Here is a 12,980-nt window from a genome sequence, read left to right on the forward strand (position 1 = left end):
CTAAAATTAATTTAATTGGTCTTAAAATGTTGCCATTTTAAATGCCATAGTGACCGGGCCTTTTGGTGTTCATATTACTCGACTCGCAGATGAAGTACAGAAATGTGTCTGGAGGAATGGTACTGTAATGTTCCAGACTTGTCAGCTGCCAGACCAAGCCTTCTTGTTTCCTATATGTTTGTTTAGAGAATGTCTTATGTTCTCAGTTATAACTGCAGTACAGAAGCTGTAATTTGCTTGTAAGTCAAGTCACTAGTTCAATTTCAGTGTTTGTGTGCTACATCATCATAATGAGGACACAGTTTCCTCCCTCTCTTACGACAGCAGAGTACCCCTGCCAGATTCCAGCCTTTTATGACATTTTTACTTGCGCCAATTATTTGTTGATTTTCAGAGTGTTTGACTGGGTGACAGAGAGAAAGAGAGGCTGCTTTTAGGAAATGGTTACCCCCCCTTCTCCTCAAACCTCCACCCCCCACCCCCCCCCCCACCCCCCCACCCCCCCCCCCCCCCCTCCCCCATCTCAGTTTTTCCATACAAGGAACGAGAGTGTGGGGGCCTGGAGAACAAAAGTCCTTTCTTAGTGCCACATGTACTTCCATCCACCAATGTGCTGGCTGCTGGCCGCCATGACCCTTCAGAGGATCAATTAGCAAACTAATGCCGGGCGAGTGCTCCAGATGCACACACCAGGAACTGTTTAGAAGTTGGGGGGTGGGGGGTTGAGTTAAGCAATTGAGGTTTGGAAGCTGAAATAATGATAGCCATCCAAAGCCAGACTGAGGAGAGTTCTGAGTCACACAACTCTTTATCGAATCTACTATAGAGTCTGTAGCTAGTAGTGCATCTTAGGTTCAACCACTCTGGTAAGTTGCAGGATGTCAGGACGCGCTTTTATTTCTTCAAGTCTAACAGGGCCTCTTAAATTAAAATTGATAGCGTGTTTACATAACAGCCGTACATGTCGGCATCACATTATGTCTGTCAACCGCAGTGTTCCAAGTCCTTTTCATGATTTTTGACAGAGATTTATAGACAAGACTAAACAATAGAAACTAGACTGTAAAGCAACATTTATTTTTATATTCATATTCCCACAATCTCAGCATAGAATGGGAACAGCTACACCAAACAGTGTCACTGCCGCTTAATTCAATCAATTTTTGAGACCTGCCAAAATCTTAATTAAGACATTTTAAGGCCTAAAATTCATATCATTGAATTCTAATTTTTTCAAGAACCCATGGGAACCCAGATGAGTCTTATACAGATTGCTCAGTTTAATTTTGTCATCACATGTCAAGGACGGAAGACGGGATGGGATGGAGACAAAGGATGGGAGCTCATAGTAATTGCTGTTAGCCAACATGATGTTGAATAATGAATGGACTGTTCAAAAGAAACTGTATTGTGTAATCTCAATCTGGACCATTAATGCTGGGGAACTGCACACATCTAGTTACATGTGTCTTAGAAATACGTGCAGTAGATAGTTAATGATATGATACGAAGAGTTAAAGTCAGATAGCAGAACTAAGCAGAGACTCTCAGGCAGGCCAGTGAGGGCTCTGGGACTTTCCCTGGCTCCAGTAAATAACTAGCTAGTGCTAATATCAGAGAGGGAACAGTGTTTTTCCTGCCTTTTTAAAGGAAGTTCGGAGGCATAGTGGTTAGCGAGACTATCCCTCAACCAAATAACTCCCTGTGTTTGCAATCATCCATACTGCTAAAGTGTCCTTAAGCAAGAGATTGAAACCTACCAGCTCCTGGGGTGCTGTCATGTGTCTGAGCCAGACTTCTGACCATAAGAGAAAAGAGATTTTCCCTTCAGAAGACAACAAAGTATCTTTATATGTATATTTATACTTAAAGGATTATCAAATCCTTACATCAGCTAATCTGGTTACCTGTTGTATCTGAACTGAAACTTCAAGGTGATGCTGCAGCAATGCTAAATGTGTCAGCACTATGCTAAGAGGTTCTCATCAAAGAACAGTTTTAGACATTTTGAAATAGCATTTATTGTACATGTATACAAATACAGTTATCAAGAAGATGTCCATGTCTATGGCTTATCAAAGTGTTGCTCAAACTTATACTTACTTACAGCTACCATCTAACTCTAGTACACATATCAGAATAATATAAACATTAGTAGTATCAGATGAGTCACTTAGCATGTGTAAAGAGTTTTTAGAGATGTTAGAGTTCGGTCAGTTAAAGTTAATGTTCTGTATTTTTCTTAATGTTAAATATATGAATAGACCCAAACAAACAATGAATTGATCCTACAAGTACTGTATACAGTATGTGCATCAAATCTTGATATATATTTTTCCTCTGTCCTCTTTATGTATTTCTTTAATGATCTGATTATTTGTATGATTATCACATTAATGATTGCTGTTTTGGGGATTAAATAATCATGCTGCTCTCCTAGACTTTCCAAATGTTGTTGGACCTAATGACTCACATTATGACACTCAAAAAAATGTATCCAGCGGTTCTTTCACAATGTTAGCTCACAGGAAAAAGTATTTTTGAGCCCCAGTTCATCACGTGACGATGTAATTAGATGGTTTGGCCACTACAAAATCTGGCTTTAAGGCATAACGTTTGTCCTGGAGGCCTGGTTACCTGTGGCTGCTTCACAATAAAATGTACACTGTACATACCCTGTATTCGCCAATCGGACCCTTTTAATGAGAACCAGCAGCAGGAAATTTTTGGTTTGCATTAGCTGAAGGTATCGTAAACAGGGAGACTTAACAAACACTTACAGTTGGGCACTTGCATGCATATTTACCTGTGTATCCAGTGTGCGGGTACAACATTTTTATCTTGTAGGAGGACTGAATTGTCATTGCTGAAAAAATGGCGTCAGAAATAGGATGGGGCACCCTGGCGTCTTCGGGGTTAAACCCTCCACTTTGAACTGCAACTTTCCTGGTTGGAGTCTAGCTGCGGATCTACATGTTGTTCCTCATCTTAATTCCTGTCAACTCTGTACTGGCAACTTGATAATGAAGCATAAAATGCCCCTAGAAGACTTTTAGAATGGGGTTTGAAAGTCTAGGGATCATAACTTTAAATAAGTATGTATTCATCCGTTGAAAGTTGACTGAGCATGTAAGCTCTCGCCTGCTTCATATACTGTGTAAATCTTTCATGCAGCTCTCCTCCTGCACACTGAATACACTCTGAATACTGGGTGGGTGTGTGTGTGAGTCTGCATTAATAGCATTGGTTTAACAAAAGTGAGTCTATTCAGAGGTCTTGGACCACTGGGAGGACCCAGCAAATGAAAAGTTGTTGGCTTTATAGTCATAGAGTAGAGTCATAGAGTATGACTATGATTTTGTGTGTTTGTATTTGCACTTTTTTTTTTTTAATCTTGTGGAATTTTAAATATGCAAGATTTTGAGCAGAATTTATTTTACAGCTCGTCTCACACATTCATTGCAGTGGTTGGTGATTTGTATCGTGACTACAGTGGAAGCCAGTCTGTAAGACCTCTTCAGAAAAACACTGAACAAGAAGGTCACAGAGAGAGGCTGAAAAAACCCCAGAGTTTTAACATCAGGGACAAAGTGGAAAGGCCGTCATGGTCCACATGATTGTTTATTCTTTCGCGCGTGCGTGCGTGCGTGCGTGTGCGTGCATGCGTGTGTGTGTGTGTGTGTTTGTGTGCATTTCTCAAGCAAGTTGCTATCTGCGTAGTGTGTTTTTGTTAGCATACGGAAGTCAACGCTGTTTTCTCTTCCAAATTCTGACACGCTGAAGTCAGAGATATGAGAATAGCAGCAGAACAGCAGTGGGTCCTGCTTAGCCCAGGGTACTGGTCTGTGTGTGTGGAGCCATGTTTTTGTGTGTGTGTATCTGTGGTCTGTCTGTATCTTAGTCCATGTGCAGAACCCCCATCTTAAGAGGAGAACAGGATATACATAGACTCTGAGTAATACCACTGGAAGGCACTGACACACAAACACACAGCACAGCACATGGTTACTATCACCCTGTGACCTGACATCTCCCATTGTTTTCCCTCATCATCATAATTGAGCACTGGCATTGTATTTAAAATGAGTAAACTGTTTGATGTCGTCTGAGGCTGAGCCAAACTACTCAAAATACTGCAGAAAAAAAATAATATCCACAAACTTTATTCCGTCCCTGGAACACTGCTTTACAGGAGACACATTTACTGTGGGGCATTAATCATGTGCAAGTGGTTACGGGTCACATTTAAAGAGGAAAGAGTGTTAAAATACATTTGTACTTCAGTAATCCACAACTTTAATGAAATACTGTATTTTCAATCAGGAATAGTTAAACCATCATTTCCTTCCCTGTCTTTCATGCTTCATACCTAGCTTCATCTATACCCTTCTTCCCTCCCCTCTCTTTCCCCCTTTTCCTCTTCCTCTTTCCCACTCCCACTCTCTCCCACTGTTTTCTTTCCTTTGTTTCTTTTTCCATATCCCAAAAAATCAGTGCTGTTACTATCGGACTCTCTCTTGACTTGCTTAATAAAGATGTTATTGAAAGCTATAGCTCCCTCTCACTCTCCCCCTCCCCTTCTCTGTCCTCCCCTACAGCTGGGAGAAGCGAGTGGACCAGCGGGGCAGGTACTACTACGTGGACCACAACACCAGAACCACCACATGGCAGAGGCCCACGGCCGAGTCTGTGCGCAACTACCAGCAGTGGCAGAGCCAGCGCAGCCAGCTGCAGGGCGCCATGCACCAGTTCAGTCAGCGCTTCCTCTACCAGGTACTCCAAGCCTTCAGTGGCCAAGTAAACATGCATGCACAGTGTGCTAGTATACTAGGTAGGAGGTAATGACACCTGGCATTAGGCAAAAGTAACAAGGGATTAGTTATTCGATTCCCCAACAGCCTGTGATGTATTACATGAAGGGCAGAAACATTTCTTTCAATGAATGTGTTATCAAGATTTTACACAAACTAACCAGAATATTCCTGTGTCACCCATGAGTGAAAGACTTGTGTTTCTACTACAGGGAAGAGTGAGCACCACCGCCATTCAAGAATTGAGTGAAATTAGCTATGTTTGAATGAAAGAACCAACAGCTAATCTTGAAGTTCTTCAGTCAACCATTGCTCCTGAGTCATTTCCGATCCTACTCTTGGGTTGCCAAATTGATGAGAGCGGTGCAGCTGAACCAAAACAATGAAGTTTCAGGCTGTAAAAACCACAACCAAAACAATGAGCTGAAAGATCCCATTACCATCCATAGCACTAAGGAAATTACTCTCTGTGGCTTCATTACTACGAATTTGATCAATTGTTAATATCTAATATATTGAGTAGTGCAGCTTTATAGGTAACCTTAACTGTAACTGACTGATGTGAGTGGCATCAGACTTAAATTGAGATGATGTGTGTTAGCTGATGTCTCCAGTAGCCTTTCGTTTGCACAATTCTGGCTAAAGGTGGTAATGTTAGACACAGTTTTTATCTTTGTCTCCTTGCTGTACTGTGCTGTGCTGTGCTGTACGCTTTCACCCTTCTGTCAAATAATGTAAATACTTTTACTTCTAAAATTGCGGGAGAATCTCTGAAAGTTACCTTCTTAATAGTCAGTTGTTTGTCTTTGTACACTCAGGATAGCTGGCTGTTGTATTTAGTGTTCACCTATCACCTGCAGTATCACCTGTTCTGCCTTTGAATTTGATGATTGAAATTGAAAGTTTATTTTTTATTGATTTTCGATTTAGAATCAAAATCGACACACTCTAAAATGATGGTAATAAATCATAGCACACACTCGTATTTACTGTCCTGCCTGATTTGCACTTTGAGAAATAAAGCTCAACACACACAACAGACAAGAGGATTAGCAAAGGATTTAATGTTTTGGAAAATTCATCCTTTGACGTAAATTGATAGCATGTATTTTTTTTATTTCCTACAGGTCAGGGTTAGGTTCTGGGAGTTTCTCTGCTTCAGCTCAATTCAATTGGAAATGCAGTGAAACACTTCTCATAAAGCTGTCACATAATGGATCTTTGTTTAAATTTCATGTCATCACCACAAATGCACCATGGGACGGAACGCGCTCAATACATGTTTTGAGTGAGATCGGCGCTGTACGTGTCACAGTGCGGTTTACTTGTCTGCTAACAGTCAGAGGACATCAACTTCTATAGGGGGTATTGGAGATGTTATTTGAAACTTGTTTATAGTAGTTTTCCAGTGGAGTCAGTCGGGGTTTGTCCGTGTCTCTGACAGTCGTCCTCTCACTGAGGCAGCCAAGGTCAGACTGCAGCCAGACAGTAAAGACTTATGGGACTAAAACAACAGAGCTTTCTCAATGGACCGTTATTAAAACCAGCCTTAAAACTCTTATAGGCTTCTATAAAATCACCCCACCCTGCACTCTGTGTGTGCTTGTTTCTGTCCTGTGTGTGTTTTAAATTTGATGTAATTTGTGTGTGCATGTGTCGTAGTCTACCATTCTGTTTGTCTTTGTGCATTTCTGTGTGTTTTCATGTGTTTTTCACCTTTGAAATAACCTGTTTCAGCCACTTTGTCTGTCCTTTTATCCACACACCATCAGTCTGCTCCCCACCTCTACTTGTTTTTTACAAAGATTAACAATTCACACCCAATTATTCCTCCTTTTACTCTCGTTCCCATCATCAAACCGTATCTGTGTCTGCCTGTGGCTGCTGTGCTCTATGTTGAAGGTTTGATATTGTTTACTACTCAAATCAACCAGAATAATCAGTTTTCAAAACTAACTTTGTTCATACAGTCACATGCTGTTGAAGTCAGTGTAATTGAACTTGAACATAAACTCTCCTAAAACATCTGTGCAGTTAAACATGCAAGCTGCAGGGAAACAGAACTCCTTTGTGAAAAGTTAAACACAAAATGTGAGCAGGTGGTGTAGCTGCTAACTTTTACTGATTTATCGTCCACTGGCATTTACAGTAGCTCTTGGCAGCTGATCATTTGGACCCTGGTAATAGTATTACACTGTTTACTTTATTGATTGTAACACCACTGTTATTACTGTAACTGAAATAGCCTTCTGTTAATGTTGCCCTTTAGCAGGGAAAGTACAGCTCACATCTCCTCATAAGACTCATAATTGTATGAATGTCAGAATGTAGAACTGTCTTTTAAGTACCTTTAAGTACATTTTGGTTTTGGCCTTTAGTGGAGAGATGTATTTCATTTAATGGCCAGTTTACCCTGTATGCACAATTTTCAATTGATATCAGATTTGATGTGTCATGTTCAAATGATTGAACATACTAAGATTCAGGATTAATTGGTGTTCAAAGGTGACAGCACACACACACACACACCATGTCAGGGCAGAAACATTCAGGTTCGGTGTGAACTCGAAACTTTGCCTCCTTCCTTTTCCTCCTCTGCCCTTGTTCCCTCACTCCTCTCCTTCTGTGTGTGTGTGTGTGTGTGTGTGTGTGAGTGTGTGTGTGAGTGTGTGAGTGTGTGAGTGAGTGAGTGTGTGTGTGTGTGTGTGCGTGCGTGCGTGCGTGTGTGTGTGTGTGAAAAGCCAACAGGCAGGTCTGCCCTCCATGTTGATAGTACACTGCTCTGTCTTGGAATGCCCACACTGCTGATAGCAGCGACTATTTATGGCCCCAGTGTGTGTGAACAAGGAAACACACACAAAAGAGCTCATAGTTTTAGTTTGAACACAGCCACATGTTCTACTGCCCGACTCTCATGTGTGTGGATGCACTATAAAAAATAATGACTCAAAAGCTTCTCTGTTATACCATCAGGTAATCAGGACGTGCCAGTTTCATTTACTGTGACCTTGCTGGATTTTGTATCTGTGTATGTGTGCGCGCTTATGTGGATGCTGTGGATGTTCAGGTCCCTACTGTTAAATTACGTGCTCGTGTGCGTGCGTGCGTGCGTGCGTGCGTGCATGCATGCGTGCGTATGTGTGTGAGCAGATGTGTTCACAGGGCTGTAATGTTGAGGTCAGGTGCCACATTTCTTTTCTGTCGCACATGACAACCAAAGAGGGTCAGGGAGCCGGTCGCCCTCTCAAATGGGCCGTGGCGCTGTAACGGGGGCCTGCATGCACACATACACACATTAATACACACAGGTTAAATATGTGTCTCTGCACCAATAACACTGCATGAACTTAATGTAACGTGCACAACCCTGGGGTTGTGCGGGCGGGGTGTAATTGCAGCTCGTTAGAAACCCCAGAGAGAGCAGCCTCAGTCATTAAATGCAGTTTCCGGCTCGCCCCTCTCTCTCTCTCCCCCCTTCTTTTCACTTCTACCAGTCCTCCTCTCCTATACCTCTATGCTTTCCTTTAGCCCCACCCCCCGCACTTCCTCCCACCTCCCCATCTTTCTGTTGCCTGACCAAAAAAAACCCAATCTCAAGTTCCCTCTCAAAATCCCCCTTTTCTGCATCACTCCGCAATATCTTTAATTTTTTTATCTTGGCTCATTTCACATTTGTTCTGCCTCTTTCTTTTTTTCTGTTTTTACCTCTGATCATCCTCTACAGCCCTCATATCAGTCTTTTGCTCCCCTCACCTTCCCTCAGTTGCCTCCTTCTTCACCCTCCCTCTCCAACTTTCTGTCCATTCTCGCTGGAACAAGGACCCTTAACAGCAGCACCTGAATCAGCCCTGTGTTTTATCACTTGCACTACTGAACAGAAAACTCACACACGTCAACAGGGCTGAATGTCATGTTCACTTATGTTTACATACAAGCCGTCAGTGCTCATGTTTCCATAAAGCACATTTGTAGGTGGTTTATACCATGAACAGACAATGAACAGAAGTCATTCAAACTGCACTGATGTTTTGTTAACATGTTATGAATGAAGGAACGTCCCATGAGTGTTATTTACTCAATGTTGCTTTTGTCTCTACAGTCTATCTAGGCAGATCATTTTCCATTTCACATTTTATTCTTATATTTTTAAATACATTTATAATTACATCTGCTGCTGCTAGTTTAGATTTGATAGAGCTAGGGCTCTGAGAAAGAGGACGAATTTCGAAGTAAATTTTGGCAGAAGTATCATGAAAGAGCTGTGTGTCACTACTGCTATTATGTTGATAAGCAGCCAAAAAGTACTCAATTCCGTTTAGTTGTTTTTGGGACACGAACATGCACCCCTCCCTTTCACCTATGCAGTAACTTTTCCTCGGATCTCGCTTTTCCCCGTGAATATTCAGATAGATCGTCATTTACAGAAGGATTTGTAAAAGTTAAGCAATAAAGTTTAGCAATTTTTTGCATATTCAGGTTTTGTTGGTTTTCTATATTTTGGTTGATTGGACATTATAAGTGATTTGGAGACATCACCTTGGGGCTTTGAGGTTTTGATTGGTGAAAAATTCCACCTTTTCGGACATTTTATAAAGCAAACAATGAATCAGTTAATCAAGAATATAATCTGCAGATTAACTGAAAATCTTTAGTTGCAGCTCATCCACATCTCACAGTGTCATTACAAGACCCAAGGACTTTTGAATTGAGAAAAATGTATCATCAAACCAGCTGTGTCTGTTACCAACAATCATATTGTTTAGAGTATTAGGAGAATTAGGAGAAAGGTGCAAATATTCACCCCCATGCACTGTGGTATGATCAGTTGGCGAGTGAGCATCACTTAATATGAGATAAGAAACAAAATAATCCTTTTCAGATGTATTCAAACATAAACTGTGGTTAAATCTGTGTGAAACACACAGAGGAGCTCCCATGTTTCCAAAGTATTTCACTGGCTGATGAACTCACTGACCTTGAGTTTACTGGAATCCTGTTAGACACTTCTTTCTCTTCTGGTGTACACACATTTGCTCTCTGCAGATGTGGGAAACTAGTGGCGAGATGTTTTTGCAACAGAAATGTGACCAAAGTTTTTATAGTTGTGTAAATGAAAAGCTTTACTTATGGGTCTGTACATCTCTTGAAGCCACATTGGTGTTCTAACCTTTTAAAAGCGACCAGCTGAAATCGCTGTTTTCACCTGTGGTGCCTGGCCTTAAAACAGGCCTTTCTAATGTATTCCTTCCAGATCCATAACACCCAGCCATTATTTCACACGTTTCTGTCAGCATGCTGCTTTTCCCTCTCTTCATCTCCCTCCCTTGTTTTCTCAGTCTCTCTTTCTTCTTTTCCCTCCAGCCTTGCTCTGTCTGGAAGCTGCTGAGGAGCTGAATGGTCAGAGCCAGGATGAAGTCATCATGTCTTTATATCATTATATTCTCCTTTTACCTTTTTTAGTCACAGAAAACCCATAAGGGTGGGGCGCTGGGGCATAGATTGGCTGTCGATGGGAGCGACACACGCGCACACACACACACACATACACACACATATACACACACACACACACCCACACACACACCCTTTAACCCTGTTATGTGCCCACTCTCGCTCCTCTAGCAGGCCCCGTCCTTTCCATCCCAACTCCTTCAGAGTTTCCATGACAGAGCTGTTTTAAATGGGCACAGTCACATTTCTTTTTGGGAAATGCTGCGAAAAGTGACGTTGAAGTTTGATGGATAATGCTCTACTTTATGGCTTCTTAGGAAATAATCATCACTTTTGTGGTGCAGCATGTCTGAGTGAAAAAACCCTTTGAAGGTCCACCAGCTTTAATTTGGAAAATGGTGGTTCTGGTCTTTTTCACCTCAGTGTAGCCAATAAAGGACAACAAGCGCTACCTGTGCTGCCAAAACTAGCCAGGGAAGCCACCAAAACTACATTTTCCCACATTTTTGACAATGTTTTTAATTTGAACTTGATTTTTCGTCTATTTTTAAGGTTGTTAAGCATCTTAAAATCAACAAATAGTGTACCCACTTTATTATTTATAGCACCAACTCAGCATTAGTGTACAACCAGCGTAACATGGTGTTAGCGGGCCCTGTGCTCTGCTTGGTGGAACACTTGATGATTTTGAAGCAACACACCTAAACCGCCTGTTTGATAAACATCTTTTAGCATGAAAATCCAGCAGCAGCAGCTAATTCCTAACAAGCGTCTTTTCAGCTACTTTTCCACTCAAGCTAATATATTCATGCAGGTTTGTGTGTGTGTGTGTGTGTGTGTGTGTGTGTGTGTGTGTGTGTGTGTGTGTGTGTGTGTGTGTGTGTGTGTGTGTGTGTGTGTGTGTGTGTGTGTGTGTGTGTGTGTGTGTGTGTTCCAACATAAGAACATACACATTGACTGTTTGCCACGGACAAACTTTCCACACTGTGGCACACACGCACACACACACTGAAAAAAGTGTGTGTGTGAGTGCAGGCTGAGTAAACCCCACAGTGGTTTCCAGGCACAGGGTGAATAAAGGTGCCTTTTGTCAGGCCCAAGGTGGATTGGGGCGGCCGGAGAGGAGGCGGGGTGGGTGGGGCGGGGGTGTCCAGTCTGGAACAAGCATGAATGTTCCCTCAGTTCCCTCAGACATCGCACTTCCCTGCCTACTTTCACAGCAGTGCTAGAAGAGAGCACGAGAAAAGAGGAGGAGGAGGAGGACCTCGGGGTGGGGTAGGGAGGGGTGCCAGGGTGGAGGTGGAGGAAGAGGTGGGGTGTATTTGAGGAGGTGAGCGGGAAGTCGGGGGGGTGGGGCTTGCATCCAGCCAGTGAGCTCATTGGAACAGCGTTGTTGTTTTATCCTCCTACCGAGCGTGTAGTTTTTGGAAGGCATACGAGCCACCAGCCGGCCAGCTCCCTCAGTCGCCCCTTACCGCTGCAGCAGAGAGGAGCCACCCCCACCCCTTTCTGCCCTCAACACTTACACACACACATACACACACACACACACACTCCAGCCAGCCTGACTTACCCACAGGTATCATCGCTGCTTTCGTGAGTTTGCGTGGTCAAGCAAAGACTTGATTTTCCACGCTTGGGACAGCTTTACTGAGTGAGTTTTTTTTTTTTTTGTTTGGTTTTTTTTTCTTTCTCATCTGAACTCTCATTGGTTTTCCCTCATTTCTGTATTTTTGGGATGGTTTTTCCCAACCTTTTCCTCCTCATCATCCTCATGCGGTGGTGAAAAACAGAGTGGACGGACTGAAGAATTTAACGTATCCCGTACAACAAGGACAAACACTGAGAGAAGGCTGCACAGAGAGGAGAGAGACAGAAAGGTGTCCTAATCGGATTTGTTTTGTCTCTCTGTTTCTCCCTCAGCCGTCCGGAGCTCCTGTAGAAAATGATCCTCTGGGCGCTCTGCCTCCTGGATGGGGTAAGTTTGCCTAACACACTCCTTGTGCACACACGCCATACAAAGATAATCTCAGTGAGGGGTGCTGAACTGGTTTAGAGGTTTGGCTTCTGTCAGCAGACTACATTTTTGTCAAACTTTGTTTTCTGTACCTGCAAGTGGTGTCTGGTGTTGAAGCAAATCTGATCAGTCAGGACTGGACTCTAAAGTCTGAGCTGTTTTCAATCTTCTTCAGTCTTACCAGTAGTGTGTAAGTATTTTTGACAACTCTTGCCAGTAGTCAATAGTCGAGCCATGCAATTGGTTGATATATAGACACTGGGTTCTTGATTTAGTTGAATATGTGCTTTTCACGTCTGCATACCGCAGTGATGGAGCAAGGTTTAGGTGAAATGTTGCAAAACGTTTGTAGCATGGCAGCGTTTTCTCTCCTCACAGAACTTTGAGAACATTTTTGATGATTTTAAGCCTTTATACAACATCAGAACCAACGTTAATTCTGTGGCTCTTGGGTCTCTTGCTTGTAGTCCCCATTGAGAAAATCAGTTGTTCATTGATAAAATTATGTCTCCACTCCTGATATTGATTATTATTCCATTGTAGAAAATCTGGATAAAGCAGCTCTCGGTTTTCTTTTCAGCACTCTGCTCATGTTATACCAATTCATCATTGTATGCACTGCCTTTACTGTAAAGTCCACAAATTACAGAGGCCACATTATTGATGGGACTCTTCATCATCCAACATTTTCCCAAATGAGT

General features: G+C 42.4%; 1 protein-coding gene across 2 annotated transcripts in view; it reads left to right on the forward strand.

Moving 5' to 3' along the window:
* wwp2 (WW domain containing E3 ubiquitin protein ligase 2) overlaps positions 1-12,980 on the forward strand; it is a 58,212-nt gene that overhangs the window by 29,494 nt on the left and 15,738 nt on the right. For both annotated transcript variants that reach the window (XM_073471582.1, XM_073471583.1), the window contains exons 10-11: positions 4,599-4,773; positions 12,186-12,240. In XM_073471582.1, the coding sequence (XP_073327683.1) occupies positions 4,599-4,773; positions 12,186-12,240 (230 nt within the window). The remainder of the gene's footprint in view (positions 1-4,598; positions 4,774-12,185; positions 12,241-12,980) is intronic.

The sequence above is a fragment of the Pagrus major genome, chromosome 8, assembly GCF_040436345.1.
Source record: "Pagrus major chromosome 8, Pma_NU_1.0".
In the NCBI taxonomy this organism is placed as follows: Eukaryota; Metazoa; Chordata; class Actinopteri; order Spariformes; family Sparidae; genus Pagrus; species Pagrus major.